Raw genomic sequence first — 20572 nt, forward strand, 5'->3', positions numbered from 1 at the left:
GAATTTTGTTTGTCATGTTGTTTTATTTAAAAATGTGTATTACTGTACTGTAACGTTTCACTGTCTTTTTATATATATTTTTTGATATAGTAAATCCTATTTTTATTGTCTTTAGCACAGAGTTGCGAAACTTACCTATCATATGTGTTATTTCAGGCGACAAAAATGTTATTGCCCACTTGACTTGACCTCTTTAAATATAAGTAAGAGAGTTTTGTCCAATAAATTGTAAACAACTGTTACCAGTATTGGGCCATTGCAGCTTTAAGAATGTGGCAGATGTGTTGCTTCCCCAGTGTATGTTGGGTAGTGTTCCCTTTGTTTCTGGTGTCAGTCAGTGCCTGTCTATAAATTCTCTTGGATTGACCAGAGAGCAGACCTCAGATCAATTCACTTCCTAGTGCTGTAGTATCTGCACTTCTTGCCTAGATCTTAATTGACCGAACAAGAAGGAAAAAGAAAAGCTACATAACTAACAGTTTTCTAGGGTTAAAGCAAATTGTTATTCCATGTTACATTTTGAGATTACTATGACATTACCCCACAATAAAAAAAAAAATGTAATCTGCGCAGCTGGTCAGCCAAGAGCCCTGTAAAGTGAAACAACACTCCAGATGCATGTAGATTCTTGGTTGTAGCATTGTCCTTAGATAAAGGGAAGATAAACTAATCATAACCTCTTTGGGTCTCAATGTCTTTGAGTCTCAGGGCTGCCAGGTTTATGCTGAGGGAAAGTCTGCCTACAGTACACTTAATGCTCTCCAGACACGCCAAGTGCATATTCGTGGAACAAATCAACCACACTGGACGACATTCTTCACTTCATTTTTTGTATACATTGCCAAACACTCTGTATTGTGAAGTTTTTCAATATGTATTCAATAATAAAAATTGGCATTTGGTTCAGAAATGAAAGCAAATCCCAAGATACAATGTTTCAGGAGACCTGAGTTCTGTAATTATCACACTCCCCTCTTTCAGTTATTATTATCATACTTGTGAGCTTAAGAATCTTCAGACGTTCTACTGTAGGAGCTTGGCTGTGTAATTTGCTTAAACATCCTGGTGACTTAGAGTAATACTGTTACTGATGTATGTGTTCTTTGGATCACTTGAGAGCAGTGCACATAACCACAGTCAATCCACATAACAGGGATAATGGCAGCTGTATAAATATGACCTTTTAGAGGCTAAATAATCTTAATAATTGGGCAGCTGGCTCTTTGAGCTAATATATATATATATATATATATATATATATATATATATATATATATATATTCTTTTTTTCTCTCTATGTTACCATGGCAACAGACCCCTAAAGTGAAAAAAAATTGTGGTATTTGGTATTAGTTACGTTTATACGTATGAACGTGACTAATATTTTCCATATTAGACTCCTTCCTATGTCATCACCTTCTTCAGTGTGGAGTGCATCTTTATCACTCATTAAAACAAGCACTGTAAAGCAGACAATAATAGGCTACATTCAAAACAAAGATATGGACAAATATAAAAAAAACAAGCCTCACACTAATGTCAGAAGAATTTAAACAAACGTTTTTAAAAGAGCAAGAAAATTTAAATACAAGAAGAAAAACACTTACTGACATAAACCTCACAATGTCGTATTTTGCGTTCAGTGAGAGAAACGAAAGAATTTCACCAGCTACCTGAAAGAGATCTGGACATACATCTTTCGAATTTCATCTTGTCAGACGACTTTGAACCAATTTCTCTCCGAAGCATAGCAGCGTAACCTGTGCAGATGTAACTATGAATGTAGCATTTTCTACAGCAGCACATCGTAGTTTACACAAACAAAATGAAAATATCTGTCAAACAAAAACAGCTTAAGAAAGAAGGTGAGAAACAACATATAAAATAATAATATGGGTCAGAATGTATTGCCACACAAAAGTTTGTCTCTCATTAGTTTCAACTTGTCACAAAAAAAATGGGTACGACTTTAATAAACCAAGTTCTCTCCGAAGCATAGCAGCGTAACCTGCTCAGACATACCTACAGTGTGAATGCAGCATTTTCTACAGCAGCGCATCACAGTTTACACAGATAAAAGAAAACTAGATGGTAAGACACATAGAATATATAGAATAATAATATGGGTCAGAATGTATTACCACACAGTAATAGTTTTGAGCTAGCAATGTACTCATGGCTACGCCACTCGTGCAATACGGCTCAAAACCAACTTGAGACGTATTATTGTGTGGTAATATATTCTGAATCATATTATTATGTTATATATTCAATGTTAACAAGGTTTATTTGCTGTTCAGTGTCTTTGTTTTTTTACTAAATGACTAAGAACTGGACAGTGGAATTATTTTGGAATACAAAGATGACTTGTACACAGTAATATACACAATAAGATGTATTTTATTATATAGAGTATTAACTATTAGGATTGTAATAATTTCATAAATACAGAGTTTCTGCCACGGGGTCAAGCCTAGACATATAAACTTTTGAATTAATGCAGGGAGAGTTCAAAAGGCATTTGGACTATGCAAGAGTAGTCTAACACAAATCATCTGCTAACACTTTACAACATGGAAAGCCATAAAGAATGTCCAAAACATTTAAGCCAGCCTGTAGTTTTTTTTTTTCTTCTTTCAAATATCCTTGCACACTGATTTTGGCAGGATCTGAGAGAGACAGAAGAATGGCGAACCGCACAAGTCAGAGGGAGTACAGCCTAATGGATAGTTATACCAACAAGGTATTAACAATGTCAGCATTTATGGACACAAGCAGGAAATTATGAATTGGAGGGTGGGGGGATCTGTTACTTCAGGTTGGCCTAAAATATAAGATCGTTGAGTAATAAGAAAGTATTATCCTAAAATAACTATAGTAATTAGCATATTATGAATTATTGTCTGTTACAGCTGCATTGCGTAACAGTACTGTGTGTAGTTTCTATTGTCTGACAGGAAACCTGTTGCAGTGCTGGCACTTAAAGTCCACTAGCTCATTTTGTGGAAACTTAAAAAAAACAAAAAAAAAAAAAAAAACCTGACACAGCTGAGGCCTCATCATTAAGTCATGAAGACTGCATTGTACTGTAGTATATATATATATAAGATATAGATATAGTATGCTGCCACAGCTCTCATAGCTAGTACTGTAAGATTTAGAGAATGCTTATAGTTTGTAGTTCATAAAGACGGTTTATATTTGTATCTGTTTGAATACTTCTATGACTACTACTGCTACTATAGTTTGATTTAGGTATTTATATTTTTATTTAAGTTTATTTATTTGTCATAACAATTAACAGTAGCGCCTTGCATTACTGGTACCATGTAATTATTTATTTTAATAACTGTGCAATAACCAATGGTTTCTGCTCTTGCATGGTACCTACTGTGTAATTACATAGAAATGGCCAACATTTTGTTACCTGATGTTATTAAATGGTAATAGTATGATACAGACCATTTCCAAATAATGACACACTTATTACACCAGTATTTAACATTTAAGAGCCGATGCCATTAGTATTTACTCGGTTACATGCTTACGTTCGCTATGCAATCTAAAGTGCTACCCGATAAACTATGAAAAACCAGGTGTATATTGTGACATGATGCAACTTGAATGTACCAATCACCAAAGGGACTGCACATGTGTGGCTGCTTGAGACGGAGGGCTGATAAATGAAATTGTGTCATTTCACTATATGCAGTCCAGTTTTAGCTTTTTAACATTCAAACATGAAACATGCCTTAAGTAAACAAAGACAGAAATTGCCATAATTCTAAACAAATATTGGTATCCATATTCAAATGATCCTTAAGCCAGAGCCTTAAATGTAGATCCCAGTTTGGCATAACATACTGTATATATTTATGTATAAATTTAGAAACACCAGTCGCATGAAGTAGCAAAACCACACCAGTAAATAATAAACAATAACTGGATTGTTGTTCTTTGTCTGAGCAACTGAGAACGTAAATCTTTACGGAACTAAACTGTTAACCGTCTCGGATGCAATTAAGTGCTTTCCATAATTGATGCAAATGGAGAAATCCCACATATAAGTAATTAATCACACAAATCAGGTATGCATTGCACTGATCATTAGCCTAACCTCAAGCTGTGGAATGGAGCATGTTCTGCAGCCGCTGAAGAACGCTGCTGTGCAAGACTCCATTTACAAGTAATTACAAGCCATCAATCACCCTTCTGATTACTGGAGGTCATGCACTCCCTGCACCCAGCCACTGCTTATGTGGTTATTGCTGCAGTTCTGCATATTGAACCTTTGGACTTGTACTTGGAGTGGTGAAAAGGGCCTGTGTTTACAGTATTGTGGATGGTCATTCCTGATGTAGAAATTAAGGTCAGAATAGACAAAAGGGCCTTTCATCTCACAATGCTACATTCAATGGACATTTTAAACTTTTAGTTGTACAGGAAATACTGTGTGTGTTTGAAAAGGATGCATGTAGTTTGTCCACAAGCACAAGACAGAGGTGACGGTTGTACCAGAATCTGTGAATTATGCAATGCAGTGAGGTCAAGCTGTCAAATAGTATTGAAAGTTACAATGTGTCATTTTATAGTTGGTTGTAGGGGGGGCAGGGAATTTGGCCATAAACATAGCTATGATATCATTGTTAGGAAACAGAGTGATAGTGTCACCTGGAAGGTAATGTGGTACACCAATATAATGTCTGGAGTTTGTAAATAATAATTAGTGTGTCACCAGGGGGTACATGAATTAACAAGCATTGCTTTTTTGATGTTTTTGCATACCATAATTAAGTACCATTGCAAGAGTTTTGTTTAAGAAGTCTAAAGCATCAGATTTAAATAAACTCTGAAAGGGGGTGTGCTAAAGGAAACATGTTCTGTATATTTTTTATCTCTCTCTAACCAGTCTTTGTTTAGATGTGCTGCTTTGCTTTTGGTTTCCTCATAATTAAGAGGAGCGTAATGCTCACAGTAGTTAAATACATACAGTCTCATAGAAAAGAATGCTCCTTTGATAAAACTACTTATATTGATGGCTTGCATGAAATAGTTAAAAAATGCCAAAACAGACACAGCACCTTATTGTTATTTTACATAGTAACAGTTAGGCACACTGGTACATTGAGATGTACCAGTGAAAGACGCTGTTTTATTAACTCTAAGTCTTCCACAATACATGTGTGTGTGTGTTTTCCATAAGTTAGATTGTATTATACAGAACAAAGGTAACAGAAACAAATATGTACATCTGGTACAATCTGGACTGTTTCACGGCAAAACTGAGCTTTTAAGGCCATGTTTGGTTTAAAAAAAAAAAAAGTTGCATTTGAATGTTGAAAGTTGCATGCTGGCTATTTGACTGGAAACCCAGTTAGTATTACATTCTAAATGAGAAAATCAAAGACAGTTCCTGGTCAGCTAGGATGCCTACTCTAGCAGTGAATGTAGCTGAAAGTTAATAGGAGATGCATTTACAGTAGGGAAATTAAAACTTTGTATTGAAAAACCTAGAGCCACTAACGAGTAGAACAATTGCATGCATCATTAAAATGTGTAGGAAAAGAAAGAAATATATTAATTCAGTTTAGATGCAGTAGCTGTGTGTGATTGTGCTGCAATGCTGGGTGTGACCCCGGACATCGCATCTCTGAACTGTGTACATGGTCAATGGTCACATAGACATCAGCCAATTTGGAGAATTTGTTGAGAAAAGATCTGATAACTGTGTGCAAAATAAAAATGTCTCAACAAATCCCCCACATTAATAAGCTCCACTCTACATGCTAATTTTAAACCTTGATGTTTAATTTGCAAAGCCATTTTCTCATTAAACACTAATTAGACACAAACTCTACCTGTACTCATTTGTAAAATCATCCTCTTTCTTTGTTTTCCACCACTGAGGTGCCAAATGAAAACCTTCTTTAAATTTGTTTTCAAACAGTCAGCTTGCCTGCAGGTAATTACTGCCCCATTAATCTCTCTGATCTGCAAGCACTTGAGGTTGAGACTAGCTAATCAATTACAGTGATTGTTTCTCTAAATTAGCTTTTCATACCTGCTTCTTGTTTCATTAGTTAACTGTCTGCTTTTAAGATCCAATATGATAGTAAACTAGAGGATGCTTGTAAGATATAGCCTGTTCTGTCTCTCAATGTAGCAGGGGCTGGAGCAGTTAGCAGACCAGGGTACAATAAGATATGTATCTACATGCAACATTATATACAGACCTCTGCAATTATTATTGTTTGTTAAAAGCACAATTAAAGACATATAATTGCTGTGCAGTTCTTGTCTGAGTCTTGGGGTTCGTTAATGCAAATGCATTGACTATCACTCAAAAACGGCAGTTATCTTTTTAAAAATGGGATAGACATGTTGTTCAGTCGTTATTTAGTCAAATGTCTTTGGTGTTCTAGTGGATTTATTTGCATTTTTTAGCAGTAACACACTCTCCTTCTCTTAAATTGAATTACCTTTCCAAGCAATGTATTTCTATTATTGCAGTAACCTGGAGAACAAATTAATTTATATTTTATCTTTTAAATATTTATTTGTTATGTATGATAATTTAGTATATTTTGCAATACCGTTCTTAAAAAAAACAGATACTCATTATACTGTATGGTGATTATAGTGCTGTACCTGTAATACAAAATGAAGTCCCAATAAAGTTACCCCTGAAGCTACATCAGAGTTACTATCACACCTACACAAAGGGTGCAAGTGGGTGGGCAGATGAGAGACCAAGCAGAACACGTTGGGAATGTATTTTTTAAACATGGCTGTAGCAATATTTCATGTATGCAGAGCTATAAGAAACAATGCAACATCATATTTGTCTCGAAAAAGACTTTCATGCAGGAGATTTGTTGCTTGAAAATGTCAAACATTCACAGAGGTTTTTGCTGCATCTCTTTTTAGTTCAGAGCCCAATATTTAATGCTTAACTGTTTATGTCCATGGGTTAAAAGTGTTTACCAAAAGCTCAAAAGAGATCCTAATGAACAGAGACATGTAAGGGTTAATAGGAGACATCAGTGTGAGTGAAGTTTGTGTGATAACAGAATCAACTTCAGTATTAGTCTGTGGTACTTTTACTCCAACCCCCCTTATTGTGTTAAGTTTTCACTGCTGATGCTTGCATGGTAACAGTTATGCTTGTCTTTCCCCTATTCAGGTCTGGTTTGCATGAAATCAAGTACCTCGGTAGTGGAGCTTGTCATGCTGTTGTGTTCACAGGTAAGATCTCTCTTAAATACTATCACCTCCTACTCAGTTTATCATCATTTATTAAATACAGGACTGTAGCTGCATGTTGATTAAATAGTTATTTTGCAGACTGGAAGTTAAATAGAACCATACATAGTATTGTTGAAGCCATCTTGTATCTCAAAAAATCTGAGATTTAGAATTCTTTGGAAAAATCATTCACCGCAGAGAATGAAACTTGGTACTGGAAGTAGAGGACCAAATAACAGTCAACCGGATTCCAGTACTGCCACCACACCATTGTGGAGAGGACATTAAAAACAGTAGATTCCTACATTTTCCAAGATTCTAATAACATCTTTCAATTTGGTTAGCAATAGCACCACAAAATCACTACAAAAAGTACCTTACAATCATTAAAAAATAGACACAGATTATCATACAATAGTTTTAATGTACCAAATATCAGTGACTAATTACGAAAGAACTGACCTTAAATCTTGCCTAAGCCCACACTTTAAAGGGTCAGAGTCACAGTGTTTCTATTATTAAGGCAGATATTTAACATACCTGCTAGCAGCCCATAATTCTTCTGTTAGGTACCCATAAGGAAATCGTTAGGCACAGCTTTAGTTCTTGTCCTAGCTGATATGTGAATGGGGAGGGGGGGCAAAAGTTTCCACGATTCCTCTGTGGAGTCAATTTTTCAAACCATCTCCTGCAGGGTGCTTGATTGCAGATATGTTGTTATCTTAAGGGTAAGTCCTGATTCAAGGAGAATTTCTTGAGATCCATAAGGCCTTTTAATAGCAAATCATGCTGTTTTGCTTCGTTCTTTGAAGTCGCTGAACTTCAGTTTTTATGAAGAGAAATATTTCTCAGCTGCAGCCTTCTTCCGTACCTGGATTTAATGCTGAGCATAAAGGCAATGCTGCATTAGGAGTCTGCTGTTCTTTTGATGGTTTTGTCTCTTAATCAGAGATATAGCATTACTCTGGCTCCAAGAGTTCCTGCCATTAAGGGCTCTAGAGATGAAACTTTGCCACAAATATTGATCAAGAGGAAGAGTATGTAATCTGAGCTCTCTTCCTGTGCCCTTCTGGAACTGATGGAATAGCATCTAAATAAAGCTGCCCTTTTAAAATAAATACAGTTACTGAGAAGCATATTACAGGGCAGGAAAATGGCCGTGTGTTTAGTGGGTAATTTGGTGGTAGAAGAAATATTCCTGGTTTATTGGTCATAAAACAGCTACCAGTATTCTCTGTTTAGTACAGTTTTTGTTGATGGTGAAAATATAATTGAGACGGGCTCCGTCTGTATGTACTGTATGTCACACTTTGTTTTGCATAAGTCTAGTGAAGCTCTTGTCCAATTGTGATGAACCTAGCTAGAGACATTCTTTAGCACACTTTATTGAATATACAGGGGGTAAATGGATGCTGTCTGTCCGATGCATCAGTAAGTATGTCCCACTTACATCTTCACATGTGTCTAGAGAACTGCATATGCAATCATAACAACAGACGTTCTTTACTGTGAGTGACTTGTTTCTGATGAAAACTACGCAGGGCACAGTCTCACCCATTCAAATACAGAGCTAATGTAAAACATGATGCAGCATTTGTTTTTAAACACGCTATCATTAATGAAGAAAGTCATTTTCCAGTAAAGGTTACTGCATACTGAAACTACAATGATTCTGAAGCATTTACCATAATTTCCTTGAAATGCCTTGTAATGTCATCCAACGAATAGTACTATGTTTATTTTGAGCATAGTATCAGCTTTTGACTAAATAAAAAGAGCTAACACAGTTAAAGACTGTTGCATGCTTATCCGCATCCCCAGTGCTTTCTCAACATTGGAATGGTATGGCTCTGCAGTAGGTCCTCGTGTTGCTGTGAAATTAGACACGCAAAGCATGCAAAGGGCAATGCAAGGTTTGTTTTCTTTTCGTTTGCCTATCAAATGAGATGCTTTTATGCTCTTGGTGTTGGAAATTCCATGTTAACAGGTACAGATTAGCGAGGATGTCGGATTTTCTTAACTGAACCCCTATATAAAGGTACTATTGCCAGAGGCACAAGTCCGAGGCATGGTCTAAATTTACATGAAGTATCATATTACAAACGTCTGGAGGTACATGTCGCAGCTAATTCAATTCACATGGCCAGACTCTTAGACTGAAGGATTTGCAATCAAGCCCATTCCCCTTAGGAATTTTGGTTCTCGGCAAAAATAAATTTTGTGAAACTATAAAAGGAGTCATGTAGAGCGGTGTAGCAAAATGATTTAGGAAATCCAGGTTTCTTTATTTTTTTTCTCTTAATGACTATTTAATTTGAATCTGAGCTAGTAATGTACTCCATTGCGTAATTAACAATTATATTGTTGTTGATTTTTTTTTTATTATTCTTGTCAGGTGGGGGAATGGAAAGCACGTTTTCCTTATTTCCTTAAAATCTGTAAAATGTAAATGAAAAACAGGTTTTTAAAAATCTATATAAAACAAAGACAAAGTCCCTTTTTTTATTTGTGTATGTACTTCCTTTACATTTGGTCCACAGATGTCACTTCCCTTGAACATGCTATTTTTTAAAAATTGTAACTACATTACAAAATACAGTTGATTCATAGCTATGCCTATACATACAGACGTGCTCAAATTTGTTGGTACCCCTCCACAAAAAATGAAGAATGCACAATTTTCTCTGAAATAACTTGAAACTGACAAAAGTAATTGGCATCCACCATTGTTTATTCCATATTTAATAGAAATCAGACTTTGCTTTTGATTTTTTATTCAACATAATATTGTAAATAAGAAAACAAATGAAAATGGCATGGACAAAAATGATGGGACCGCTAACCTAATATTTTGTTGCACAACCTTTAGAGGCAATCACTGCAATCAAACGTTTTCTGTAGCTCTCAATGAGACTTCTGCACCTGTTAACAGGTAGTTTGGCCCACTCTTCCTGAGCAAACTGCTCCAGCTGTCTCAGGTTTGATGGGTGCCTTCTCCAGACTGCAAGTTTCAGCTCTTTCCATAGATGTTTGATAGGATTCAGATCAGGACTCATAGAAGGCCACTTCAGAATAGTCCAATGTTTTGTTCTTATCCATTCTTGGATGCTTTTAGCTGTGTGTTTTGGGTCATTATCCTGTTGGAGGACCCATGACCTGCGACTGAGACAGAGCTTTTTGACACTGGGCAGTACGTTTCGCTCCAGAATGCCTTGATAGTCTTGAGATTTCATTATGCCCTGCACAGATTCAAGGCACCCTGTGCCAGGCGCAGCAAAGCAGCCCCAAAACATAACCAAGCCTCCTCCATGTTTCACTGTAGGTATGGTGTTCTTTTCTTTGAAAGCTTCATTTTTTCTTCTGTGAACATAGAGCTGATATGACTTGCCAAAAAGCTCCAGTTTTGACTCATCTGTCCAAAGGACATTCTCCCAGAAGGATTGTGGCTTGTCAATATGCATTTTAGCAAATTCCAGTCTGGCTTTTTTATGTTTTTCTGTCAAAAGTGGAGTCCTCCTGGGTCTTCTTCCATGGAGCCCACTTTCGCTCAAAAAGCGACGGATGGTGCGCTCAGAAACTGACGTACCTTCACCTTGGAGTTCAGCTTGTATCTCTTTGGCAGTTATCCTTGGTCCTTTTTCTACCATTCGCACGATCCTTCTGTTCAATCTGGGGTCGATTTTACTCTTGCAGCCGTGCCCAGGGAGGTTGGCTACAGTTCCATGGACCTTAAACTTCTTAATAATATTTGCAACTGTTGTCACAGGAACATCAAGCTGCTTGTAGATGGTCTTGTAGCCTTTACCTTTACCATGCTTTTATTCTATTATTTTCTTTCTGATCTCCTCAGACAACTCTCTCCTTTGCTTTCTCTGGTCCATGTTCAGTGTGGTGCACACAATGATACCAAACAGCACAGTGACTACTTTTCTCCATTTAAATAGGCTGAATGACTGATTACAAGATTGGAGACATGTGTGATACTAATTAAAGAAACGAATTAGTTTGAAATATCACTATAATCCAATTATTTATTATCTTTTCTAAGGGGTACCAACAAATGTGTCCAGGCCATTTTAGAATATCTTTGTAGAATAAGCAATAATTCATCTCTTTTCACAGCTTCTTTGCTTTATTCTATGACATACCAAAGGCATGCAAGTATACATGATAAAATAGCTTTTAATTTCTTCACTTTTCAGGAGGAATGAAGCATTATTTCAATGAGCTGTAAGGGTACCAAGAAATTTGAGCACGTCTGTACATACATACATATATATATATATATATATATAGAGAGAGAGAGAGAGAGAGAGACACACACACACACAGAGTACCAGCACAAATTATGACAACAAATTATTTATAGTAAGACTAGGTAGGGGTTGGGATAGTATTTACCATTTTGCCTCACTCAAACCCCTTACTTACTAAATTCATTGGTATCTCCTTAATAAATAATCATCTCCTCTTTAAAAAAAATGCTAGGGATTTTAAAGAACAGTCTCTCCTACAAGTGCTGTGGTAGCACAAATATGATCCTCTTACTACCAGTGAGGAATGTCTGCCAATGACATTTTCTCTGCAGTAGGTTTCTGGCTAAGGACTGCCAAGGACAACACTACATTAAATACTGCACCAGTCCTGGCAGTCAACACTCAGGAACATCATTTTGGGATAAAGGAGAGAACAAATGCTCCACCCAGTCATTCAGCATTGTTAGTAAATTAATCATATTTACTAACTGAACTTGTGAGACAGATTGCTGGATGGTCTGTGAGGAAAAAATTCCCACCTCTAGTCCTGCTGTAAATCATTTGTTGTTGCCATAATCCGTGCCGGTACTGTGAGTGTAAATGAAAGGATGCTTCGTATTTCACAGAGGGTTATCCTTGTTGGAGTTTGTCCAGCATTCTTCGAGAATGCTTTCATTAGATGAATAGACACAGTTTACTAAGGTTAGATATGGAGACCTGAGAACCTTTTCTAAGACTGTAAAAACATGAATATTGGCATATTTACCAGGTGTTTACAGTTACAGGCGTATTACTGAACAGCACTACACAACTCACAAACATTGATTTGTGTCACAATAGTCTAAATATGTGTAACTGTTATGTTCTCCTGTGAGTTGGACTCATTAGTATGTAGCCATTTTGGAATGTTCTTCCAGTCAGCATTTTATCAAGCCACTTTGCATGCTAACAACCAGGAATCACTGGACTACAACAAATACATGACAATACACCTAGTAGTGCCAGGGTTGTAACGTTGTATGAATTAACGATTCATCTTCTTTTTTCCATTTAGGAAAAACCTTGTTAGCAACCAAAAATGGTTCCCAGTATAAAAAGCAATATCTGCACATAACACCACAGACACAATGAAGTAGGAAGGTCTGTTAGTCTTAGGTTCTGTATCAGTTGAATAAAGTGATGAAGATGTGTATTTAACAAGACCTGTGCTTGATTAACACTGCATAATGTTATACTGTCTGCCCCATCTGTGGGAGTGTGTTTGGTTAAATGTTCAGATGGGGAGCCAAACCTATGTTACCCTTAATATCAGGGCCTGCTCTGTTAATTCCCATTGTACTTCCTTTAAGATTTAGAACAGATTTGGTTCTCATAGTAAAAGCTTTATTTTTAAGGTAGTAATCATTTCCACATTTCCATATAAAAAGAGAGTAGCCGATGTCTCATAGGGCTCTTAACATTTTTGTTTCTGAAGGTTTGTGGGCTACTACTTTAGATGTCACTGTCGTTCATCTATCACTGTTGGAACATAGGAAATAGCTTTTCAGAATGAAGGGGATATGGTTTCATTCTGCAATTACATTTCTTCAGTGTTTACGGATCATATTGAAAAATGATGGTAATATATGTTCTGCAATGTTTGAAATGATAAAAAAGTACTTCTTTCAGGCTGTAAAAAATGTCTGACCTTTGCTCCTTCTTTCGTAGTGTGAATGAATGGCTATTAAATGTTCACTGGTAAAATATATTTCTCTTGAAAATGATACTGGCAATTATAATTTCTGCTTTGTGTTAGGATACACATGTTGTGTAAGTCAAGCATTAAACTTCAGTTTGTTTTTTTTTTTTACTGCATTAGATTACAGCATACAGAGTTGAGTAAAGGGTTGAAAGGTTATTTTTTTCATACACTAAATGCCTTACAGCTTGCAACTGATTTGAGTACCAAACACTAAAACAAACAGAAACTGAAATAAGATCATTTATATTTTATACCATTTCTGTTGTCTCTATAACCAAATAATAAGAAAAAAAATCAGGAAAAGGTATATGCCAAATTTTGTTTTGATTCATAAGCATAATATATTTTAATTATTTCCCTCTAGATATTATATACTGTATAACAGCATAACAGATTTTGTAAGAAAGATGAATCTGTACAGGCTTGCGCGCATACACACATATAAACGTGCTTGACCAAATCGTTTGATCTCACATGAATGGATATATTTTAGAATTCCTGTTTAAGAAATAGATTTGCTCTGCAGTGCTAAGAATAACAAACTATACAGAACTAAACCTGCAAGTGGATCACTCTGAATAATATTATCCTGGATCTGTTTGCATTGCGGAAACAATGCCTGCCCATTGCTATCTAATACAATTATTGAAATGCAAATGTAAAAAAAATAAAAATAATCTTCCGGTCAAGAAGTATACCAGTGTTGATCACAAAGCTAACAATAACATTGAAATCAGGAAAAGGTTTATGCAAAATGTTGTTTTGATTCATTAGCATAGTATATATTTGAATTATTTCCCACTGAGTGCCATGCAAATGAAGAAAAATACTAGCTTTTCCTGTATTTTACGTTATGATTGTAAATGTATGTTTTTATTTTTCAGGAATGGCAAAACTCAATACAGAAGAATGCAGGACTTGCGTTTATTGAACTCATCAACGAAGGAAGGTAATTATTCTAACAATGTTTGCGTGAGCACTCAATTTGAGTGATATCCCATTGTGCAAACTGTTTCTGCACCTTCTGCTTCATAAATGTGCTAGTGGTTCATTTATTTATTTCTGAGTTCATTTTTTTAACGATAAGATCTAGGTTATTAGCTAAAAGGGGGTTGAGAAAAAAATAAGCTAAGCTTGTGATCTGAACATGTTTTTTTTTTTTAAAGCAACTTAAAAGAACAATAAGGTTTTATAGGGTTTATCTCAGATTTTGTGTCACAGTATTATAGATCAGTAAGGATGTTTTATACTGGGGGTGGAGAGAGCTCAGTCTGTAGAGCCATCTGGTGCTCCATCTGTTAAGATGTACTGTGCCTGCTACATTTACTACATTATCTCTCCAGCACAAAGGAACTGAATCAGCAAGGGCACACGGTGCTGTCCAGGGTACTGCACTGAATATGTCACAGGAGCTGAGCTGCTCTCGCTTGCAGCTGGAATGCATATTCATCATTTCTTGGTGAACAGTGTGTATCATATTCATTTCATAATAAAGCAAAAGCACTGTAATCTTCCTCTCATATCGCAATCACATAATTCAGCCCCAGAGCACAAAGGATTGTGTTCACTCGAACTAGATGATACAGGTGGATAGAAATGCAGGGATGTCATTATGTCGTGACCCTATTATCTGAGGAACTTTTTTGGAATCCTTTTGCAAATACAATTCAAGAGACTAGAAGAGTCCCTTTCTAACTGTATGAATTATATAATCCAAACTGTCAACCAATTCCTGTGATTAACGTGTACAGTTAAGAGTCGGAGGTCTGAACTATTTAGATCAATTGAATCAACCCAATAAAACCGGTAAATCAGATACCATAGACATGTATTCAATAAACTACAATGACTTGCATTCAACCTAGGCACACAAAGTGACCTATTTCAACAATCCAGGTGACTGTAGTATTTAGATCCACCTCTGTTTGGATCAGTTGGTTTGACCTATTCTAACACTGGGCTGGTACAAGAGAAATTGGTTGAAACCAAAGCCTGGACTTCCAGGGGACCCAAGAATGGAATACATTCTTACTAGTAATACTGTTCACCATCAAAAGTTGGGAGTGCTCAGTACACTTAGAACTGAGACTGGAAGAAGCACTTCAGAGAAACAGATTTTAACTGGGATGACAACTTTATTGTGTTTACAGTTGATGGTGTTGGTTAAGTCTGTAATTGCAGCTGAATAGAATATGGCGGATCGTAGTGAAATTGGCCCTTGCTAAAGCAGCGCTATGAAGGTGAACGAAACTAATTTATCCAGGACTCAAAATGTAATTCTGTGGTTGTCAACAATTTACAGGACATAAGCAGTTGATGAATGTGCTGCTGGATTAAAGCGCTCACTGGGACAGGCTGAAATTATATACAGGATCGTTTGCATGAAACAACAAAGCTCCACTGTAATTAAAACAAAGCAGGGTTAACGATGTGCAAAATTGCATATAATCTCTACACAATAGCAGTTGCATTTTAAATCATTAGAAATTGAAATTGAAATATCGGTTGTGGAAAAAGGGAATGTTCTGAATTAGCCAAGTAAGAACTATTTTTTTATTTTTTTTTTTAGTTTAAAAGGAAGACGGTTATCATATTTTTGCCAGCTTTTAAGCTTTCAGTGATTTGGTCACTTGGGGATAGTAGAAAATCGTTAGCCATTTGCCTTTACTGGCCCTAATGATGCTCATTTGTTTCTTAATTGTTAGAACAGGGCAGACACAAAGCCATATACATTTTATATAATAAAAACAAATGCTGTTTGTTGAGTGGCTATTCATGGCACATATGGATGCACTTGGGTTTTCCACTAGGCTTTATTATTGTCAAATAAATCAAAACATTGTGTAAAAATGATTACAAATAATTAAGTGCTTGCAACATGCAGTAAAGGGTACTGTTTTGTGACCCTGTGAAAAGTGCTATGGAGACCTAATCAAACACACTGCTTTGTATAGACTGGGCTGTCTTATTTTTACCCCAGACACTGTGTCTTGAATGTAGTCCTTTGTACTGGTAAAAAGACATTGTAAATGCAGACAACACATTTTAGAAGCTTAGGCTGAAATTCAGGGGAGGGACTATTGAATGATTGCTCTCCCTTTTAGGATTATTCAATAATTGCCTCTTTAGATCACTTCCTTGTATGCTATATACATCTCAGATAAATTTACCTGGGCGTTGCCATCGCAATCCAGCTGTGACCATACCCACCTCCCTAACTTCCACCTTAATGCAGGCAGTCCCCTTGTGGGGGGGGGCGTGGCTTTGTCACGGTCCACCCTGCTAACCTGGCATCGTCAGATCAATTCCTCTTCAGAGGCTGGTGGCTTCTTTTTCTCCCCTTAAAAAGTTTCCAAGGTGATACTAAAAGCTCTCCATATCTTCTTCAGTATGAAGTATTGACCTTGTTTAGCTTTCTGTCAGTACATATACACAATCACTGTAATCAATGCCAGTACATTTCATATACAGTCATGGGCTACCTATTATTAGTGAAAATGTGATATATAATTATAATTAAGAATGTTGAAAAACAGTATTGAAAGAAACAAGGTGTTTTCTAAAGGACAGGTTTTTCTAAATGTATGTATTGATGTATTTTCCTAAACATCCTTTTTTATATACAATACTTCAATACATTGCTTTTCCATGTGCCCTCTGTGTAAAATGTATTAACAATGCCAGCAGCACCACATTTATTTATTGGTTTATTTTTCAAGGAAAGAAAAAACAGGGTGGATATGTTTGTGCAAAAGCATTTCTGTGTGTTTCTACCCAGAGCAAAACTAGAATGTATGATGTTTTGAAACATTGCGTGGCAGTGGTATATTATAAATATTATTATTATATTTCTTTTTTATAAGACTGCTGTGTCATGCCATGAAGGACCACATAGTCCGTGTTGCCAATGAGGCTGAGTTCATTCTGAACAGACAGAGGGCTGAAGATGTTCACAAGCACGCTGAGTTCGAGGTAAGCTGGTTCCTGTCACCGTTACTTTAACAACTCTTCTGTTTTCAGTCACCAGTCACCCAGAATGTAAATCCAAATGACTGGTACTGTTAAGGAACATATGGCATGTCAGGGAGTGGATTTGACTCGTTCAAAGCTTTGATAAATGTCAGGCACAGGCAAAGAACACTTTGGCATTACCCCCACAAGGGTCCATAAAACCTTTATAGACTTCATGAAATGCTTTCATCAAAGCAAGCACGTAGAACTAAAATAAAGTGTTTTATAACTGGAGACAATTACACCAAATGTTTTATAAATATGTATGTATGCATGTATGTAGTGTGTGTGTGTGTGTGTATATATATATACACACACACTGCTGTGCAAAAGTCTTAGACATGTTGCATTTTTCTACTCTGATGCATTATGAGCATCAACAATTTACTCAAAGCATCCACTAGTGTTTTCTACTATTATAACAACCTTGACTTGCATAAAGAAGGAAAAACATTGAGTGAAATAGCTCTCATCACTCGATTTTCAAGGTGTGGTATCCGAAACATAATCAACAAGTACAGAGAAACATCAAAAAGCTGTCTAACAGGGATGAGCGATACTTGAAGATAATGTCCTTAAGGAATAGAAAGAAGATGAGCGTCGAATTGACAACAGAACTGGCAGAAGGAGCAGGTGTCGTTGTCCATTAAAGCAATAGTACGAAGGTCACTCTTGAAATCAGGACTTAAAGGATGTCTTACAGTAAGAAGAAAGGGGAACATGACTAAAAGGCTAAAATATGCAGAAGAACACAGAAATTGGACTGTGGAACAATGGTCAAAGGTGCTTTGGACTGTTGATGGATGGTTTGTCAATTACAGATGATGTTTCTCTGTACTTGTTGATTGTGCTTCAGATAACACACCTTGTCTTCTTTCTATTCCTTAAGGATATTATCTTCAAGTATCACTCATCCCTGTTAGACAGCTTTTTGATGTTTCTCTGTACTTGTTGATTATGTTTCAGATACCACACCATGAAAATCGAGTGATGAGGGCTATTTCACGCAATGTTTTTCCTTCTTTATGCAAGTCAAGGTTGTTATAATAGTAGAAAACATTAGTGGAAGCTTTGAGTAAATGGTTGATGCTCATAATGCATCAGAGTAGAAAAATGCAACATGTCTAAGACTCTTGCACAGCAGTGTGTGTGTGTGTGTATATATATAATTCGTCGCGTATCTGCCTTAACCGTTTATCCACCATGTTCAACCTTTTCAGCAACGTTAGTTTATTATTGAACAGATTACTTCAGTGATTGTCGATCCTACCAAAGTGTGCTCCTTGCGCTGCCATTGCTGGTAGTGTCACGTGAACTGTTCAGTGTGTTGACTTGATATGTAAATAAATCATGTACGCCTGCAGGGAGCATATCAACTTCAACCTCTGTCTCGATCTCTTGCCTGTCACTCAGCAGCGAATGCACGCACCCACACGCCAGACAGCTACTCTGTCACAAGCATTAATACCCTGTATCTTTCTAAACAACAGATTTAGGGGAGCTCCCTAATAAAAACTGAATCTCAAAACAATAATTGTGTGTATATAGTAATTGTTACAGCTGTGTATAATGGTATTTAACAGGATTCATTCATCCAACTTTTTACATATCTGCCCTTACTCTGGTCCCAGCGCAGTCTGATATGCGACGGATTACTGTATAATATATATGTATGTTATAAATGTTATAAAACATTTGTATAGATTGATATATACATATATTTTATCGAATGCTCTTTTTTTGACAAAGTGTTAATTAAACAAATCAACATTGCATTTTCCATTTGCTTTATTAAACGTTTTGCTTTCTTCTCCGTGACACAGAACACTAATACTGTTCTGTGTCCTGCTTATTGTTTTTTGTTAACTTCTAAGTATTGTATTTCAAACGTGTGTAATATTGCTTCTCTGGCAGAGAATTGAATAGCACACTTTGTTGTATCTTAATTGATAGTATCTACTGTTTCTCTAGTCTGAGTGAACAAATGTGTACATGTATTTTCTCACATTGCACAGCTCTAAAATCACCTTTCATCCAAAAAGGTATCCAAAAAACAATGTAAGCTACGATAATTTAAATAACAAACAGGAATAATAATGAAAAAAGAGGATTTAAAACAGTGTCAATGCATGCTATGAGTAAATAAGGTTTCAAATCATCTTCCTTGTTCTTTCTTGTTGGCAGTATTATTATGTGTAAAATTCGTACAGTACAAAACAAGCAGGTATTTTAAAGTACCCAGATATAGAATCAAAAATATCGTCAGCAGCCTGGGACACCCTATTCTGGGGAAGAAGAAATTCCAAAATGACATTTCAGAACCAAAATGACAAGATACAGTATTTAATAACAGGGGTGAGCGGGCCCAGATTTAAGAACAGATACTTTTTTTTTTCAAATGATGCAGGTTATTTTATTAACTGTTGTGTCCTAGATTACAAGACTTTAATAAGTCTCCAGAGACACAGTCAGCAAGTCATCACTCAATGTAGAGTTTTTGCTGAGGACTTAAGTAACCAAAAAGCCATATAAGGTTTATAAATCCTTGTGCAATAAGACAGTCTTCGTCTGGAAATAAAACAAGCACAACTGACATATCTATAGCTCTAAAGAAATATAGGTAGCAACTTGCTGTCTTACAGCAACAGAATGAGCTAGATACTGCCATACATGTACTTATCCTCTTTAATCACTTACTTTAGAGTTGGTTTATTACAGTAATAGTCCCATTACGGAATTAAACAATGACACTTTTAACCTTGCCACTGTTCAGACTACCTGCAAGTTTCTTGAAACTGAAAGCAGGAGCGTCTGTCTGTGGTTTGATGATGTTCTTATCTTGGTGAAGCAGCCTTCTTAAACCATCAGCTTGATGTACTAGTTGTGATCCTTGACCCCACAGATAAACTATTAGACACCGAGATATGGGGATGTCACAAGGAAATATATATAACCTTTACTTCAGTTTGTCAGGGCAGACAGCAGACACTTTTTATATGAGATTGCTATTGCTTTATTACAAAGCCTTAGATTGGAGATTTGGGAGTCAGATTAGATGTATTTATAATTAAGTTGGGTGTCAGGGTGAAGCTTCATACGATTTAAAAGATAAATAACATTTGATATTTATCAGTGCATCACATGGTAACCCAAGATGACAACTAAAGATTGAGTTATCTGCCTTTTGAAGAATACATTGATGTATAATATCTGACAGAATTCAAATATAAACCAGGAAATTCAATTAACTTTCAGCTTCTGTTAGCAAATTAGATTTTGAATATTAGCAATATTCCCCAAAGGCTTTACAAAAAGCCAA

The 20572-nt window shown here is 36.2% G+C and overlaps 1 protein-coding gene across 27 annotated transcripts in view; it reads left to right on the top strand.

Moving 5' to 3' along the window:
• LOC117405087 (neurobeachin) overlaps window positions 1-20572 on the top strand; it is a 349257-nt gene that overhangs the window by 191387 nt on the left and 137298 nt on the right. For all 27 annotated transcript variants that reach the window (XM_059031199.1, XM_059031208.1, XM_059031201.1 and 24 more), the window contains 3 exons: window positions 7184-7245; window positions 14127-14191; window positions 17106-17214. In XM_059031199.1, the coding sequence (XP_058887182.1) occupies window positions 7184-7245; window positions 14127-14191; window positions 17106-17214 (236 nt within the window). The remainder of the gene's footprint in view (window positions 1-7183; window positions 7246-14126; window positions 14192-17105; window positions 17215-20572) is intronic.

Source organism: Acipenser ruthenus, chromosome 9 (genome assembly GCF_902713425.1).
Source record: "Acipenser ruthenus chromosome 9, fAciRut3.2 maternal haplotype, whole genome shotgun sequence".
NCBI lineage: Eukaryota > Metazoa > Chordata > Actinopteri > Acipenseriformes > Acipenseridae > Acipenser > Acipenser ruthenus.